The sequence below is a fragment of the Meriones unguiculatus genome, chromosome 14, assembly GCF_030254825.1.
Source record: "Meriones unguiculatus strain TT.TT164.6M chromosome 14, Bangor_MerUng_6.1, whole genome shotgun sequence".
NCBI lineage: Eukaryota > Metazoa > Chordata > Mammalia > Rodentia > Muridae > Meriones > Meriones unguiculatus.
The window spans coordinates 40,788,418-40,807,549 of record NC_083361.1 but is presented as its reverse complement, the minus strand read 5'-3'; the positions used below and the strand labels follow the sequence as shown (position 1 = coordinate 40,807,549).

The following is a 19,132-nucleotide window of genomic DNA, read 5'->3' as shown; positions in this document are numbered from 1 at the left end:
AACCAAGTGGGTTTCCTAGAAAGTGGAACAGAAACTATTTCTGACAGGAACTCAACGACTGGCTCCTTTACCTCCCCCGCCCCCCCTGAGGGAGGAACACACTTGCTAGGCCACAGAGGAGGACATGGCAGCCAGTCCTGAAGATACTTGATAAGCTAGGGTCAGATGGAAGGGGAGGAGGACCTCCCCTAGCAGTGGACTTGGAGAGGGGCAGGAAGGAGATGAGGGAGGGAGGGTGGGATTGAGAGGGAATGATGGAGGGGGCTACAGCTGGGATACAAAGTAAATAACCTGTGATTAATATAAAAATAAAAATTAATAATAATAATAAATAAAATAAAATGCTAAAACAGTATTTTTTAAATAAAAGAAGTTTCTAATAAAAATAAAAAACAAAATAAACCTGGAAAAAAAGTAAAAATCAATATAAATACAATCTAGAGCTGAATCAGTCCCATGGAGTTGCTATCCTGCATTAATACTAACAACAAATAGAAATATTCATAATAATAAACACATAATAATATTGGCTTGATTTAGCCCGTAGACATATTCTTACAGTTTTCAATACACATAAAAACAAGAACAAGAATGGGGACATATCACGCAAGAGATGCAGGCCATCAAGTATTTTTTCTGATGCAACCAGTGACCAGGCAGAGTAGGGTGGGGATGGTTAGTCATAGACTCCACAGATTTCATTTCCCTTCAGTGAGGCCATAGGTTTGCTATGGAGAACATCTAGAACCACAGAGATCACAGGCTTTGTTAAAAAAAACAAAAACAAAACCTGCCGGTCACTGAGGTGCATGGAAAGAACAGAAACTGCACAACAGACAAAGAGAACTTAGAATTAAATAATGACAGTCATACAAGTCACACAGAGCATGCTGCACAGCAGAAAGCAAACCCGTTTCTCGGTGAGCAGATTCTTTCTCTGAGAAACAGATGAATAGTCACTGCGCTCCAGGTCCTACAATCAGCCAACAACATGTTTGATATTGACATGAGTACAGCAAGAAAACTATCTCCCAGTTAACAAAAATGTGTACAGAGAAAATCAAACGTGTCTGAGGAAAAAAGTTGACATATTCTACTTTAGTGATATTGTGTGTAGCACGTACTCCTTATAAATGAAAGCATCACTATTAAAAAATGGATTATATTTTAAAGGCATTAGAAAAATCACATAAGAGCATCCATTTACGACATAATTTAAAATATTTTAAACTGGGAATAAATCAAATATTACTGATTTTAATATAAGTTACAGAATTAGTCACATTAACAAACCAGTATCACTTTTAAAAGTGGTTAAAATATATAAATTGACATTTGAAAACTCATTAATATTAATTACTGACAGTAGGATTATTGACAAATACAGTCTAATAATCTTCACATACCTTTTTGGAATAAAAATATAAATATTTTCACTGCTTTATGAACTGGATCATTATTTCTCCTTTATTTATTTATTTATTTATTTATTCATCATTCATTCATTTATTCACTTTACATCCTGATCCCAACCTCTCCTTCCTCTTCTCCCAGTCCCACCCCCACACTCTGTTCTTTTCATTCCCTCTCTCCTTCCCATAGAAGGTGATGCCCCAGTTGGTACCAGTCCACCCTGGTATCTCAAGTCACTGCAGGACTATGCATATCCTCTCTCCTCAGGGATGACAAGGCAGCCCAGCTAGAGGAAGGTCACCCAGCAGCAGGTAACAGGTTCAGAGACAGCCCCTATTCCTAAACGGGATCTTTTTACTACTCCATGTTTGAAAATCCACTAACATAATAAACAGAGAACTATTTTAACACTAGGCTAATGAACAACAAACTTTTAAATTCAAGGAAATACCCATGGTCATCTTTTTTCATGTAAAGCACAATCATAAACACTGTGAAAGCACGCCACAAAGGCTAATATCTATCTTAATGAATCAGCCAGGGTCTGCATCATATGGAGACAGAGCTGGAGCTCCAGAATATGTACAGCAGCCTTCTGTGGCCTGATTCCACACAGATCCAAGTCACCTGATCCCTGTATGGCCTCAGAGTGAAAAGGCTTTCTCAATATGCTAATTTGTAAAAGGACAGTAAACGGTCCTCTATGTAAATCACTCTGATTTCTTCTTTGGATACATTAAACGAATTCCTTATGTTTCCTTGCACATTCTGTAACTGTTTACTACCTGGTTTGCTAGCAAGTGAATCCCATAGATAGTGCTTACAACCCAATTGCTCTCCATTCTCCTTTCATAATCCAAACGTTACTTTTATTGTTATATACAGATAAAACAATGTCTAATATTTATATTGTGCCTATGCCCCCATTCCTTACATGCTTTCAAAAATATAATTTTAATTTTGATATCTATGGACGACAATTGTTTGCTTAAAATAACTTTGAATGCCAGGGATATTTATTTTTATTTTCTCAAATGTCTCAATGTTCCCATCTTTCATAATTTCTTTCAGAGAAGTCAGTAGAAATTTAAAAATCTGTTTTGTTAAGGTTTGCGATCATATCTAAAGACCACCCTAACTTTTCCTCAGAGACATACTCTGGAATCCTGCATGAAGGTTTTTCTCAACTTTTCATTTACTGTTTTGGATAATATTCACTTATTAAAACTGGTGAAGTGCTGGAAACATTTTATCAGCATGCCTTTGATGTAACATCTCAGTTAATTAATTAACTTAGTCTTATATCAGTAGGCTATTCATGATCTTTGCTCATTTTTGAAGCAATATTTGAGCACACTTATCTTATTATCTGAAAACTGACCTTTACAGAACAAAATTGTCTCTCAGACTCTCAGAGTAGGCCAGGATTTAGGAGGCTAAGACAGAACGATCAAGGTCATCCTCAGCTACAAGGCAAGTTCAAAGCCAGCTTGAGTTACTTTAAGCTCTGCTTATTAAAAACAACAACAAAAACCACTAAATAATACTAAGAATAACAGGATGAGCTGCAGGTTATACACTGTTGGTACTGTATGCTTCATACAATGTTGGCTTCCTAGAATCAAAAATTCATCACACATGAGGAAGACCTGGAATTGCCACATTCCTCATTTCACCCTCTATGCCCCCACAACACACATGGGGACTTCTTAACAATTGCTGTTGTGGAAGGAGAACAGACTTATAACTGCAGGAAACATGGCTACAGCACACAGAAGCTACTGGCTGCTGCAGAGAGGAGGCTTTCTCTACGCTGGCTCAGACTTCTGATCAGTGTGAACAGACAGAAGCCTCTTCACACAGCCAGCACTGTGATCTAGTTTATCAGTCACTCAGACACATTCTCCCCTTCATCAGGGCATCTTTTTATTTTGCTTTCTGTTCAAAACACTGGGGCACAAAGGATGTTCTTCATCGAACACCACTGAAACAAAATCTTGAGGTAGGAAAAAAAAAAAAAAAGGAAAGAGAAAAACCTTGCCCTAAATTCCCTTTCAAAAGTGAAGCGTGAAAGACATCAAGCAGAGCACACAGCACTATTGTTGTGGGGAGGCCAAGGCCAAGGCCAACAGCTTGGCTCTGCTGCCTCCTCAACAGTGCATAATAAAAACACCCAGGGAGAAAGAGCTCTGCTGGGAAAAGAGATTTCTCTTTGTCCTTCCTCCTTATTGTCATTAATATCCATGGGCCCAGCTGTTTCCTTTCTCCAACTAATCCTAAATCAATGCTATAATATTGACCCCTTTTTACTGGATCCCCAGGGCCTATAATACATCTCCTTATAACCACTCTGAGCCCAGAAAATTTCAAATGTATTTTTAATTGAGCAGCAAAAGAAAAAGCCTGAATATCTGATTTCATTTGGTACTGTTCTTAAAAATAGTTTTTTTAATTTTAAAAGGGTCGAAATCTTTGATTTCATGAATTTGCTTGGACATTTAAATACCTTCTGATTTAAAAGTTATAAGCTAAGATAAAAAGATAATTAAAATAAAATGTTTAAGGAACAGAATGTGTAATATTTCTTTAGAGATAAATTATTACAAACTTTCTTTTCATAATGTCATCTTGTTTTGTAAACAGGAAGACACAGGCTATCCAAATTTTCTTTACCTAAGTATACAATTACACTCTGACATCACGAGATAAATTGCTTTAGGGTACATAGTTTAAGTATAAAATGTATTATTTATGACTTAAATTGAGTTTTGTGTGTGAGAGCATAAAGACACACTACAAATGTGAGTTGCAGTGGTATTTCCAGTGAGGAATCTGATACCACAATGACTCCTGCTGGATTCTACTGAAAGTCCTATTAGTCCAGGCAACAAAATGACTCACAGACTCAGAGAAAACCAAATCAAGGCCACAGAGATATGAAAAGCTATTTGAAACCCATCTGTTTTTTTACTACCAAGTGAAAAATAAGCATCTTTAAAGAAAAGCTGTACAATAAACAAACTCATAAATTAATGCAGATGCTAAAGTTTGCCTATGTTGTAGCCATTCTTATATCACTTCTTAATTTAAAGCATGATGTTAACTGCCTCCATACCTAGGTGAAACACAAAATTTATTCTCCACAACTGACATTTGACTAACTATATCTCTATAGCTATAGAGACGTTGCTAGACATTATGTTTGTCTTCAAATCATTCATCTTCATTTATTTCCTATAATTCTCCACTTCATAATCCCACATACCTAAAAGTGAAAACCTATGTGTAAAGTTGCTATTAGGCTGAAGGGAGGTGGCTTCAACAGATGCACATACTTGTCAAGAAGAATAATCAAAGCCACTTGTTCCCTGAGTTTTCGGGGAGCACATTTCTATATGCACCACATGACTGTGTAATTATTGATTTGCCCTTTTTCTTTTAAATTTAGAATACCCTCTCTGCTGAGGAATTTCTCAGACATTTAATGGCCATCTCTGACATCTTATCTCCTCACCTTAGAACACATACATATGGCCTTAGCATGTGAAATGTCAAGTTCCCACTATCACTGTGGTGAGTTTGCAGGATTTAGCAGAAAAATACTATTATTTGGGGCTTGGGGACAAAGGCTCTTTTAGATGTTTGGAAAGTAGTTTATATGCTTATTCCCTGAAGAATGCCTGGTTTAGTTTAATGGCAATATTGGGAATTATATGATTTGGAAAATTGATTGTTAGAGCCTTACACAAAAAGACCCAAAGCTTTTCTTTTTCCCATTAGATGTATCCATTCTTGGCTCTGTCCCACTTTACTAAGACTGATTCTCCACATTGGAATTACATCGCGGGGCGCTTCTCAGTGAGCTTGGACATTTAACCCCAGAGTTTCAGGCGGTTCAGAACCTCTCACTAGTTCAATACATCCTATGTTTCCTTCCAAGAAATTTAGACTCTTACTGTGTGGTCTGGAAATGGAATTGCCAAAATTCAATCAGAAGACAAAACAGAAAACAGCAATTTCAGAAGGTATTTTCATTGAGGTGTCTGCCTTCTGTACTTACTTCAATATCCTTTATACATATCTGATTTTTAACCCTAAAAACTGTCAAATACATAAACTAGTAAACTTCAGTTTCAACAAAGACAGACCTGAAAACTTCACCCTTCATAGAGGTGGCAACACCTTGTCCTCCCTGGGTGGTGCACAAATTTCCCCATGAGCACAGATTAGAGCCTGTAAAACTCAGCCCTGTGCACTCTAGTCCTGCACTCTGTTCCCACGGACAGCACTCAGCTGTCACTTCTGCATTTGTATTTTATCAGCCAGGTGACCAGGAGGGAGACAGCAGGTGCATTTTTCTATATCGACTTGATAAAGTTACAAGGCAAGCGTCCAGTTTCCTCCCACTTTTTAAGATAATCTGAAAACAACAGCACACAAAAACTGCAGGTGGTTATGCTGGGAGAAAAGCAGCTCTGAGACCCCAACAGCTAAAGTCTTGAAGGAAACACTTACCCAGGCCTTCAGATTCAAAAAGACATGTTTCATCCACCCCCAAGTCTCGGCACCAGGATAAGAAATTGGCTGTGTTATCTCGGGCAAAAAAGGAGCCTGAGGGTGCACTGGCTTTGTAGGGGATCTTCTTCAGTGGCAGAGTCTGGAAAATAAATAAATAAATAGATAGATAAATAAATAAATAAATAAACAAATAAATAAAAATTCAGTCTCAGTCTGGTGGGATGCTGGCTAAGTCATCTCAGAGATACATTAAAAATGCACATACACTTGGAACAAAATGCTTTGAAATTTACCTCATGTCAATAAATATGCTGTGAAGAACAAAGAAAAAGAATGTAATGTATGGAAACACAGGAGCCTGAATGTCTGTGCACCGGTACACCCTTGTCTCAGCAATACTCACCAGTAAATGCACATGAGCCCTCATCCTAATGCAGATGGAGTTTTCTTTTTCTTCTGTGATTGTACTCTTGCTTTTTCTTTCATCTAAATAATCTACCAATCTTCTTCACAAAGTATGTAAAATGTGTTTTTCACATCAATATTACAAATTAGATGAATGTATCCTATGATGTATGAAGATACAATGTCAAGTTCACAAAATACAGGAAGTGTGCACAAGCTGAAACCAGAAGGCAGCAGAAGAGATCTCCGCCTCACACGTCTCCACGCTGGTAACAAGAAGATATAAACACCTTTAAAGGTAGCAATGCATAGCAATCCCTCTAGCTCCTTTCTTTTAGACATATGATGTAGCTTCACCTTAATATGAAATAATTCATATTAAATTTGATGTTTTTATTCTCAAAGGCACTATTTACATTCTATGTCAATTCACTTTGACATAAAAGAAAATGATTAGGATACAGATGTATGTGCACCTAAAGGACTGTCTTGCTAACCTTTTCCCTGGAATCATAGCCAGGCACCACTGCTTAGCATCACCGCAAGTGCTACAGGCTTTTCCTCTAACAGAGCAGACCCGTTTCCAAGCACTACACAAAGCCAAGGAACTCATGTGATGTTAAAGCCGGGGCCAAAGTACTTCATACATGTGAGCTACTTAAGAACCTTGTTTAAAGAGCAAAAAGATCCAGGGAGACTATTTGGTCATTTAGACTCAGAGACAGAAATGTCCTCTGCTCACAGGAGAAGCAACATGCTTTGGGATGCTGAGTTCACAATCAGGGAAGTATAACAGGGCAAAACAGTGGTCTGATTGAGCTGGTGAAGTTTGCACAGTTCCTTACACCAAGAAATTTTATGGCTATAGTAGGAAGTGCCTGTTGCTATAGCCTGGAAGGGCCTGCTATCTGAGAGGCAAATCTTTCTACTGAAGATTAAAGTTGACATGAAATACATAAAGTGATGTATTTTTTTTCTGTGAATGTTCTTTTTTTAAAATTTTTATTTAACTTTTATTAATTACACTTTATTCATTTTGTATCCCCCCATAAGCCCTGCCCTCCTCCCCTCCCGATCCCACCCCTCCTCTTTCAGCATGAATGCCCCTCCCCAAGTCCACTGATAGGGGAGGTCCTCCTCTCCTTCTTTCTGATCTTAGTCTATCAGTTCTCATCAGAAGTGGCTGCATTGTCATCTTCTGTGGTCTGGTAAGGCTGCTCCCCCCTCAGGTGGAGGTGATCAAAGAGCAGGCCAATCAGATTATGTCAGAGTGACATTTTTACATGAATACTTAAGTACATGCATATGTTTCATGTACTATAGTTATATTAAACAATATACATATTTTACATATGCATGTATATGAATTACATGAATATGAGTACATGCATATGTTTCATGTACTATAGTTATATTAAACAATATACATATTTTACATATGCAGCTGCCTACATGGTAATCACATCTTTTTGCCTTTTATTAGTGTATATTAATTGTACAAAATACTGAGTTTCACAGTGACATCTTTATGTATGCATATAACAGTTGACAATGTACATATTAGGCTTCACCCTGTTCCCCCTCCCCTGAGTCTAACACCTCATCTTCTGTTTTACTTTCACATCTTCTTTATAATCTGGACACTGCACATGCAAAGTATCCTTCTGAGTCTGGCTTATTTGCTCAATATGGTGATCTCCAATTCTACCCACTTGCCTGAAAATGACATAAACTATTCTCTATGTCTGATTCTTCATTGTATAACATATATCCTATTTTCTTTAATCATTACTTTATGTTCTCGATAGGCATCTAGACTAAATCCCTACTTGGCTAATGTGAATCATAGCACAATAAGCAATGGTGTACAGTCACCTCTGTGCCTTACTGACTGATTCCTTCCAGGACAAACCCAGGACTATTTTAGCAGGCTTTGTAGTAGTTCTATTTTTAGTTTTGTGGGGAATTTTCATATTGATTTCCACAGTTATTTGACTAGTTTACATTTACTACCAATGAGGTATCATTATAACTTTTTCCACCCCTCCAGCCTTAGCAGCATTTGTTGTTTTTACTTACATAGTAATAGCTGGTTAACTGATCTAGTTCAGGTATCCGCAATCGTTTTTAAAAAAAAATGCTTTCACATATGAGTCTCAAAACAATCATATATAACATAATATAGTGTCTCCTTTACAAACTATTTATAAACACCAATTATTCTTTTAAGGTTAAAATAAAAATATCCATGTTTTTATAAAAATAAAAATCTAGCAATGTAGTTCTAAGAATATACCCTACTTAACATTGACTAAGCAGGAAAAATAGAAATGAGTCCAGAGTGAGCTGGTAAAGTACCATGGAGTACGTAAATACAATGAATTCTGTATGATTATTTAAAAGGAATAAAACATACATGTACTAAGGCATAAATGTGCTCAGAATACACTCTTAGGAAGAGAGTAATTCACACATGTGTACTATGATTTTATTCTATGATATATGTAGGTATGGACAGATGACCTATGCATAATGTTTAAATTTCACATAAAATGTTAAGACTCATACATTTATAAAATAAAATTTATAAATAGGCCAAGAAAATATGCATCAAATTGTAGAAGATGCGGGTGATTCAGTAGGATTTTGAGTGACTTTTGATGTTAAATAAAAATCCAACATCAAAATGTCGTAGCTGGGGTTAGAAAACCACTTCATTTAAAAAAATTTTTTTTTAGTTTAAATTTTTTATTTATTTTTATTTTTTTTTATTTTTCATCAATTACACTTTATTCATTCTGCATCCCCCCATAAGCCCCTCCCTCCTCCCCCATTTTAAAATTTCGATCAACTTAGATGTGAACAGCACATGTGGAAAATGGTTATTATATTAGATGGCACACTAGATAAGAAAGCAAAGCCTTCACCTGAGGCTTCATGAAATGTACTTGAGCACTGGACTACTTTTCCTCAAAAGGGAAATAACATCAGCACACCTCCTGCCCCTCCTCAGACAGAGTATCCCCATGTATAAGGCGGATGCTCAATGGTACAGGCCAAGGGTTTCACCTGAAGGATAATGCTCAGCTTAAAAATGGAATTGTTACGGCATCAGGGTATTTCAGCGTCAAAGGGTAGTAGTGACTACTCCATGTGTGTTGCAAGTACTGTCTATCCCTGGGGGCAGGGTCTTGTCCACTGTCCAACAGCAGAGTAAGAAGGAGTGACCCAGAGTCACTGTGGCAGTGTTTACCACAGGGGAGGCACAGAACACATGTTTATATATGGACCTCTCTACTGAAATGTCAACGGATGACACCCTGAGTTAGATGCCTTAGAGGACAGCACGTCCGTCTTCTGGATGGAGACGTTGAGCTCGTACGCAGTTCAAACCTAATCACCGAGTTTTCCCTTCCACGAGGAGTTTCAGCTATTCCATTATAGCTCAAATTTATTTTGAATCTTGTATATTTTAGCATTTGGTATTTCTCAAATTTGGGCCAACTAAAGTTAAAATGAATAAGTAGGTATTACCTGTCACCTATTCCAGTAACTAAAAAAGTAAAGTAAATGAAACAGACTGAGAAAATGCTATTTTTTAATTCCCCTTATATTTAATTCCCTTTACAGCATTTTGATTCTGACAGTTTAAGTTTTTTCTTCACAAAAGCTCAAGACAGACGCCTAATTTTAATTACATCAAGTAGACATTTCAGATATAAAGCAGAAGATTTGGTACTGGCCAAGAAGTAATATTGTTTCTTTTCTAAAAGGTATGTGGAGTAGTGTGCTGTTCAAATATGCAGGCAATGAAGTCACTTTTTCCATAGTGGAAATAACATTTCCACTTGAATCCCAGTTGTTCTCTGATTCCCTGTATATTTTATTGAAAAGTAATCTCTCTCAGCAAAAATTTTTGCTGACATTTAAAGTACCAAAGTTTGTAAATTCAAATACCAAGTCACCTGAGAAAGTATAAAGAAAGGCAAGATGGTTCAGTGGGCAAAGACGATACTGACCACCAATTGTGACGATCCCCAAGTCTCACATGAGGGAAGAAGAAACCCAACTTCTGAAAGCAGTTCTCTGAAAATACATGTGCAGTGGCACATGCATACCTACATATATACACATACAATAAAAAAGTAAAGGTAAAATCTGGAGAGATGGCTCAGAAATAAAGAACACATACTGTTCTTGAAAAAGACCAAGGTCTGGTTCCTGGCACCCACATCAGACAGCTCACAACCAGCCATAATTCCAGTTGCATAGAAACCAACACCCTCTTCTGGCCTTCATGGGCACTGCATACTGCATGCAATTGATGCACATAAACCCACACAGGCACCGATACAGAAGTAATCAATAAACTACGTATATATATATATATATATATATATATATATATATTTCTCAAAATTTTTAAAAGGTGGAAATATACTCTTTAAGATAAAAATTATATAAAATTTTAAAGAGAAAAATTAATCATTAATCATTGCATCCTTCTTAGAACTCAGCACCTTGTACTTCAACATTGACTTAATACAGAAGCAAAAGAAAACACAGACTGGAATTCTCTATGAACCCTCCACTTCTTGCCAGGCCACTGAGGAGGACAATGCAGCTAGTTCTGATGAGACCTGATAGGTTAGGGTCAGATGGAAGGGGAGGACAACCTCCCGTATCTGTGGACTTGGGAGTGAGGCATAGGAAGAGATGATGGATGAGAGGGAAGGAGGGAGGGAACTACAGCTGGGATACAAAGTAAATAAAGTGTAATTAATATAAAAAATAAAAATTTAATTAAAAAAGGAAATTGAATGGATAGACAATAAAATATTAATCACTGATTAGCAGAAACAAGCTATCAAGTTATGGAAATGCACAGAGAGAAATTTAGTCTTTCACTAAATAAGAGATGCCAATAAGAAGAACTGAAAAGACAAATGCTAACTGATCCCACTACATAGTAATCTGTAGCAGATACAACTAGAAAATTCTGGGAGGCTGGAGAGATGGCTTAGTGTTTAACACTTGCTGATGAATCATGCAGACACCAGGCAGCTCACAACTGTCTAACTCCAGCTCCAGGGGATCTGATGACCTCCTCTTCTGCCTTGTGTGTGTGTGTGTGTGTGTGTGTGTGTGTATGTATGTACGTATATACATGTGTGTATATATATATACATGTGTATATATATGTATATATGTCCAAACATATATGTGCATGCATTCACAAAGACACGTGTGTGTATATACTCACACATGTATGTTCACAAATATAATTTATTTCTAAAACACCTGGAACAGTAAGCATGGGAGATCTTAGTATTTCAAGGTCAGTGAGACAGTAAGATGTTGATGGACATCTGTTATTATTTACTGCAGAATGTGTAACCAGAAGGGCAGATACTATGTTGGTATTGTGTGCTGGTGAATTACGTTAATGAAGAGTCCCAGGCAGTAGGAAATGCATCATCCTGAAGAGCTTACCACAAAATTTTACTTTCAACCAAAAACATCTCTAACATTTGGAATTCATAATAGCCAAACTCTTAAAAGCAGAAAATAGAAAACAGGGCCCTGGTGGCTGTGGGAGAGGAGATTGATTTTGGGAGACACAGCTTAAAGAACAAAAATATAAGAAACAGAGTCGATAGGTTGACATGGTGATAGATTACAAATCTGAAAATCACTGAGAGAAAGGATCTACCATGTTCTCATTGCAGAAAGAAATATGAAGGCTATGTTAATTATACTTATTTAAAAATTCAATGTGTACACACGTCTGTGCTGTATACTAAGTCACAACATGTGCATTTTTCTCAAAGATGCCTCAGTAAATCTGAAAAAATGGTATCTATAAAATGTTATTTTATGATATTAAGTAGCTTAAGAAGCAATAGGTGCTTTCCAAAAGAGAAAGGTAGTTGTCTTAATTATTTTAGACTCAGTAGGCTACACAGAAAGACAGACAGAGGGAAAGAGAGAGAGAGAAAGAGAAAGAGAGAATACATTCTTTAAATGTTTCTTCATTTGATTTTCTGAAACAGGCTCTCTCTGATCTATAGCTGTTGCTGTCCTTGAACTCACTATATAGACTAGGGTAGCCTCAAACTCACAGAGATCTGCTTGCTTCTATCTTCCAACTGCTGAAACTAAAGGCATACAGTACCACACCCTGCTCTTTCAATTTTTATAGGTTGTGTCTTACATGGGACTCCATATCAAATGTTCTCTGTGAAGCCTTCTGTCCCACCCACTGCATATATATGGATCAAGAGATCAGCTAAACATCGAAGTAGAGCTCTGGATGTTTACCTCTGAACTTTAAAGTCCAGTTCATTGAAGGAGCTTTTTAAAAAACTCAGTAGACATTTGATCTGATTCAGTTCAACCTACCTTTACCAAACCACAGCTCTTTGATAGCGGTAACTCTCTGGTAGGAATAAAAGAAGAGCAGACATGACCAAGGTTCCCTTCTAGACTCTTCACTCTTGCTGAGGAGTCAAGACTCAGATCACATCAGTGAAACTGAAGCAGAAGTGCAAGCCATGGTTTAAATTTAGTTCTCTGGGGCCTTTGCAGCTCTGTGCCTGATGGAGAAGAGGCTTATGGAGCATCGGTAGGGAACATCATACTGAGCATCAGCTACTACAGAGCTGAGTGACCTCAAGAACTGACCAAGAGGTTTGCATATCCCAGAAAGTGAAACATCTGACAGCCTTGAGCAATCTAGACATCAGGAATGAGGACAAGACATGATGCGACTAGAAAAGCTGACCAGGAACACAATAGGTGTTTATGATCAGGAAGCATTTATGAAAGTGTATTCTTAGCCCAGGTCACAAGCTCCTGAGGGCCCTGCAGAGGCCAAGGAGAAAATATAAAAGATGGGCGCGGCTAGCTCTGAGTGGCTATGAGCAGTATGATGACCCTGGGAATTGGGGGCTCACCCAGCTTCCAGGAGAGAATATCTTTTTATTCTTGTAATTCACTGTATCCACAGAAGACTATAGCCCAAGTAAGGTTCCCATTTTAGAGGAATATCAGAAAATACAAATATTTTAATATGAAATTCTTGCTTTTGAACAATTGGATATGTGGACAGACACATGAGGTTACCAGTTGACAACCTCTGTCCAAAATACAAAATAAAGGGGTTTATGATTTTAAACTCAAAGCACCCCAATATAAGTGAGTTTTAGGAGACGTAATGCCATTATTCTCAACAACAGGTTGAAGGATAAAAGAAGCATTTATAGACAGCTTACAAAAGTACAACCATTTCTTTATCTCCCGTTACCTTTGTCTGGGAAGCATGTATGTCAAAGGTAGATTGTCACAACTGCATAACAGATGCTCAGGAAAGAGGTGAACATTTTGGATACCAGGTTTTCAATAGAGCAAGCAATCATTAATTATGATGGATAAAACAAATTATTGAAAGTTTTTAAAGTGTTTTCAAGAATATACATTAATTTTCTGTCATTCTTCCAAAATGAGAGAATTAACTTAAGGAAGTAGGGTATAAATTCCCTTAAAACAGATGTTAAATTACTCATTTCCCACAAATACTTTGTTTGCTCTAAGATGTCATCATTTGTAAATACTGGTAACCAATTTTGAGTGTGCAGAGAGTAATCCTACGGTTCTGTAAAAGTTTCTTCTTAGCAAACATCTTAAAATACTTGAAACACTGATAGTGGAGGACCTCCTCCCCTTCCATCTGACACTATCAGTTGACTGGGGAAGGGCATGGGAGGAGATGAGGGAGGGATGTAGGGAGGGTGGGATTGGGAGGGGAAAAGGGTGGGGCTACAGCTAAGAATAAATTATAGTAAATAAAAATTATATTAAAAACAGAAAAAAAATATTTGAAACAGAGCTACATCCCACGAGTTCACAGCTGTTCTATGGCTGTGCTCTGGCAGTTCCGGGTCAATCAGTGAGGTTGGTAGGCTCCCAAATACTCTGTTACACCATGTGTGTTCCTCAATGTTCTAATTTCAATGCATGGCAGAATATATTGGAGGCATATCACATGTGCCCATCAGTCAACTAGATGGGACCAAGAACAGTTGTTTAATTTATTTAGCCTTTTTAAAACTAGGGTCCAACATTTGTGTGTAGATTAAATGAGATAGCGAGAAGGGTACTACTGTGATTCCCATATCAAAGCTTATTTTCAACAATTATATTTTTTTCAGATGTATGTGTATACTCAGGCCCTTTACAAAATTCATGATGAGGACAAGTAATACTGTCCAATCTGTAATCACCACAATAAATTAACACATAGACAAGGTATATTAAACTTTAAAAGAAAAGCTTTCTGTTTACAACTTGCTTTTTCTTTCTTCTACCTACATTTTCCATCTCTGCTCTAATCGGAGAGGGGTTTCCAAAGGGCAAATCTGATTGTTTCCTATGCTTAAAGTCATCAGTGACTCCCTAGTACACAGGTACTTTAAACTTTAAAATCAAACCTTTCCAGAAAAGGTTTCTACAGCTCTCAGGAGCCTGGCCCCTCCCGCTGCCCCCCATGTCTCTTACAGTCTGCTGGGTCTGTCCCCACCTCTGCGCACCCTGCCCCCGCCCTTCACTACAACCTGCTCTCCCAGTCTTTCTCTCTGCCATCCACACATCTCTTGCTCAGCTAAAGCTCATCTCTAGTGGCACTCAAAGTCTACATTCAGTTGATGAAAATCCACCTTATACCTGCAGTTTTTGTTTTGTTTTTGAAGCCCACTGACTTTCTCTCCAGACTAAAAGTTTTAAGAGAAATGTGATACATTCAGAATGGTTCTGAATTTTATGCCAGCACCTAGTATAAAAGCTGTAACTTATGAGACACACGAGAAATTATGAAATACTGGCACACAAACAAGATTACTTTCAGCTATAATGCATGTGTGCACACACAGAGAGAGATAGAGAGAGAAAGAGAGAGAGAGAAAGAGAGGGAAAGAGAGAGACATACACCCACTGCACTCACAGGATAAAATCAATCCCAGCTGTTCTGACTATTCCTTTCTTTTTTTCTATTTATCCCTAATGAGTCATCACTCCAGCTCACATGATACTTTACTCTTAATGTCTCAGGCATTAAAAATTGTAGACTGTAAAATGTCCCTCCATTCCTGGGTTGGGTTGATTGGGTCTTACCCTACCACCATCAGATTAGCCTCCTAAAGGGGAATGTTGCATTCACCAGCTACAAACACAACCCAAAGGCTCAAGCCTTGCTCACTTTTTCAGGTCATGTGAAAAAAACAAAACAAAACAAAACAAAACAAAACAAAACAAAAAACGAAACAAAACAATCCCCATACACTCTACACCAACACTAAAATTCAATAATAGAAAAACTCCTTTAATCATTTGCTTGTACATTTTCTCCATCAGTGTACAAGCAGTGATGTGATCGGAGCCACAGCCTGCATCCCTGGGGGATTTACTGACAGAGGCATGTTACTTTGTGAATTAGCCCCAGTTTTACACTTCACCTTCCTTTCCAATTGCAAACAAAAATGTATTTATTCATGTTTCCCTAAGCTCAAAACACTAGATTAATCTTTGATATCCACACTATACAACTCATTTCCAGATTGTTGCACATCTACCTATTCTCAAGGTCATGCAGAAGCCACCTACTTTTCAGTTCCTCGCTCTAAATCCTAGATAGCATGGCTGTTATTTCTTACCTAGCCTGGACAACACCATTGCACTTTTTCCTTCCAATCCATTCTCCACTCAGCCAACATCACTTATGAGAAGATTCCATCACGTTTGTCTTTAAAATGCTTCAATAGCACAAAAATGTCAGCTCCTGTCTCACACTCAACTTTCTCTCACGCCACTCACACATGCAGATATACTCTTTCCTTTCTCTCAGTCATCATGACCCACCACATGGCTTCTGACTGGAACACTGTACTCTTCTCTGCTTGCCTAACTTCAGAATACTCTAACATATATCTTCTTCAAAACTACGTTGGGTATTTCTCTTTAAGCCACTTGTAGTTTCCAGCAACTCAGACATTGGATGAGAGAGAAAACAGGGAACAAGACAGGAGCCTACCACAGAGGTCCTCTGAAAGGCTCTATCCAGCAGGGTATCGAAGCAGATGCTGAGACTCAACCAAACTTTGGGCAAAGTGAAGGGAATCTTATACAGAAGGGGAAGATGAAAGACCTGGAGGGGACAGGAGCTCCACAAGGAGAGCAACAGAACCAAAAAATCTGGGAACAGGGTTTTTTTTTCTGAGACTGATGTTCCAACCAAGGACCATGCATGGAGATAACCTAGAACCCCTGCACAGATGTAGCCCATGGCAGCTCAGTATCCAAGTGGGTACCCTAGTAAGGGAAACAGAAACTGTGTCTGACATGAACTCAGTGGCTGGCCCTTTGATCACCTCCCCCTGAGAGGGAGCAGCCTTACCAGGCCACAGAGGAAGACAATACAGCCAGTTCTGATGAGACCTGATAGGCTAGGGTCAGATGGAAGGGGAGGTAGACTTGGAGAGGGGCATGGAAAATGCCAAAGGGTGGGTAGGATTGGGAGGGAATGAGGGAGAGGCTACAGCTGGAATACAAAGTTAATAAACTGTAATTAATATAGAAAATAAAAATTAAAAAAATAAAAAGAGATTTGTTTTAATTATTAGCTTTTTGTCATTCTCCCTTCTAGACTACAGGAGCAAGATCATGTTGACATCCATACCTTGCCCCATATCATCAAATATACAGTGTACATATGTTGAATGAGTTGCTGAATGTCATAACACACCAATCAGCAACAACACATCCATCACTATTTTGTATTGATAAGTTCATTTCCTATATTAGTTTTTCAGTCACTTAATTAAGCAAGAAGTTCTCTAAAAGGATTAAGAGATGTTTTACTATTTCCACGTATCAATATTTTGTGAATAATTATCACATAAAGGCTTATCAGCTACAAAGCATCTTGGAAGGTACTGTGGGGTAGGTTTGCCAGTCAGGGAAGACCTAGTCTAAAAAGATAATGTTTGAAGAGTGAGGAAGAAGTCTCATTTAAGTGAGGGGTGCAACCTTAGAAAGATAGAAGATCAATTATAAATAACTTTCTGATGCATTTACAGAAGGTGTAGCAAAGGAAAGTAAGGGAGACCACAGGAAATATGGTTGAATGGGCAGCTGTGTACCAGAGCATGGAGGGCTACAGTGTTAGTAAAGATTTTGGCTTGCCTCTAAGAAGTGAGGGCTTAGATTTCAGAATATTTCATAAATGTGAAAGGATGTTATATGTTGAGAAGAACTGAGTTATAAGATGATCATCTATGTTCTTATGCACCTCAGACATATAGTTTTGCGTACTGCAATTTTACTTTTTATCTTCAGGGCTCCTGCTTGACTATAACAGGTCACATGAGATCAGATGTGAGATTTTTTTTTCCTTATGACATCATAACAGGGTGGAATACTCAAGTTTTACACTGAAGAAGCACAACCTGTATGCTGACATACATACAATACATATATACTTATACACACAGATATACACACATATACATATCACAAACACATAAATATATACTCACAAGTATACTAATGTATACATACACACATATACATCTATGCACACATATACATATATGTGTAAATGCACACATGCATATCATATATACATATGTATGTGTAAGCACACATATTTACATACACATTCACATATATGCACATACATATATAATACAGATATGTACACATATACACATGTATATTTACATACATTGATATATCTGCACAGTCACTTATGATATAGGTAAAATGTAAAAATTTATCCTTCCTGCTTTAAATCTCCAACTGTTCTCTTTTATTTTATAAAGCCCTGTCTGAGGTTTACATTTTTGACAGCTCTCCACACCAGCTGGAACCATGGACATATTCCCAGCTTGCACTAGAGGGACTCTGAATTTGAGATGAGTAAAAATATCTTTATTTTAGTAAGCAACAAGGTTTATCATGCCCCCATTACCAGTGTAAAAAAAAGTTCCTGCCTATCAAGTGAAAAAAATGGGGTTTGTTTGAATTACAAAGGTGGCAGACACTTAAGAATATTTCTCTCTGTACAGACATCACAGACTTTATTTCAACTAATGTCAGAGTGAGGTTTTAAAGGCAGGCCTTGAGGCTTCTGCTGTGCTTCATGTTTGTTTTTACTGTTTTGAAGATCATTTCTGTGTCTGGAAGCTATTTCAATAAAGTTGGGTTGGTTTGTGTTGTTTGTGACATTTTGTTTTATTTCATGAATTTAAAAGCAGCACCCGAGAGAATCTGCAAACTCCACCCACTATCCACAGAAAGCTGACACAGTACTTCTGATCTGGAATGGGGACTTGAGTACCCCTCACAAGACTGGGTACAGAGCATACTCAGAGACTTCCTGCAGTCTGCTCCAGAGAGAGGTTTTTCTTCCTCCACACCTGGAGAATTTTATTCTTTATTAGCACTCGAGCCTGAGCCAGATTTCTAGACTTCCTCACACCTTCAGCTTCAATGTGCCACTCTATCACTTGCTTTTAATATGAGACAATGATTGCAATACATCCAGCAGACAAGCAGTCTGTGCTGTGTGAAATTAGACATGACCAGTGAAATAAAGCCAGCACAAAACGCATCCCAGACAGCTTCATGCATGAAACAGAATGCATATCCGAACTGCTAACTGAAACAAAGGAAGCATTCACAGAATAGCCCCAGAGGACTCCGGAGAGAGCTAGAAGCTCTGCACATTGTAAATTACCTCTCT

At 37.8% G+C, this 19,132-nt stretch overlaps 1 protein-coding gene across 4 annotated transcripts in view; it reads right to left on the bottom strand.

Moving 5' to 3' along the window:
- Gas2 (growth arrest specific 2) overlaps positions 1–19,132 on the bottom strand; it is a 128,811-nt gene that overhangs the window by 73,514 nt on the left and 36,165 nt on the right. For all 4 annotated transcript variants that reach the window (XM_060367224.1, XM_060367225.1, XM_060367226.1 and 1 more), the window contains one exon: positions 5,929–6,070. In XM_060367224.1, the coding sequence (XP_060223207.1) occupies positions 5,929–6,070 (142 nt within the window). The remainder of the gene's footprint in view (positions 1–5,928; positions 6,071–19,132) is intronic.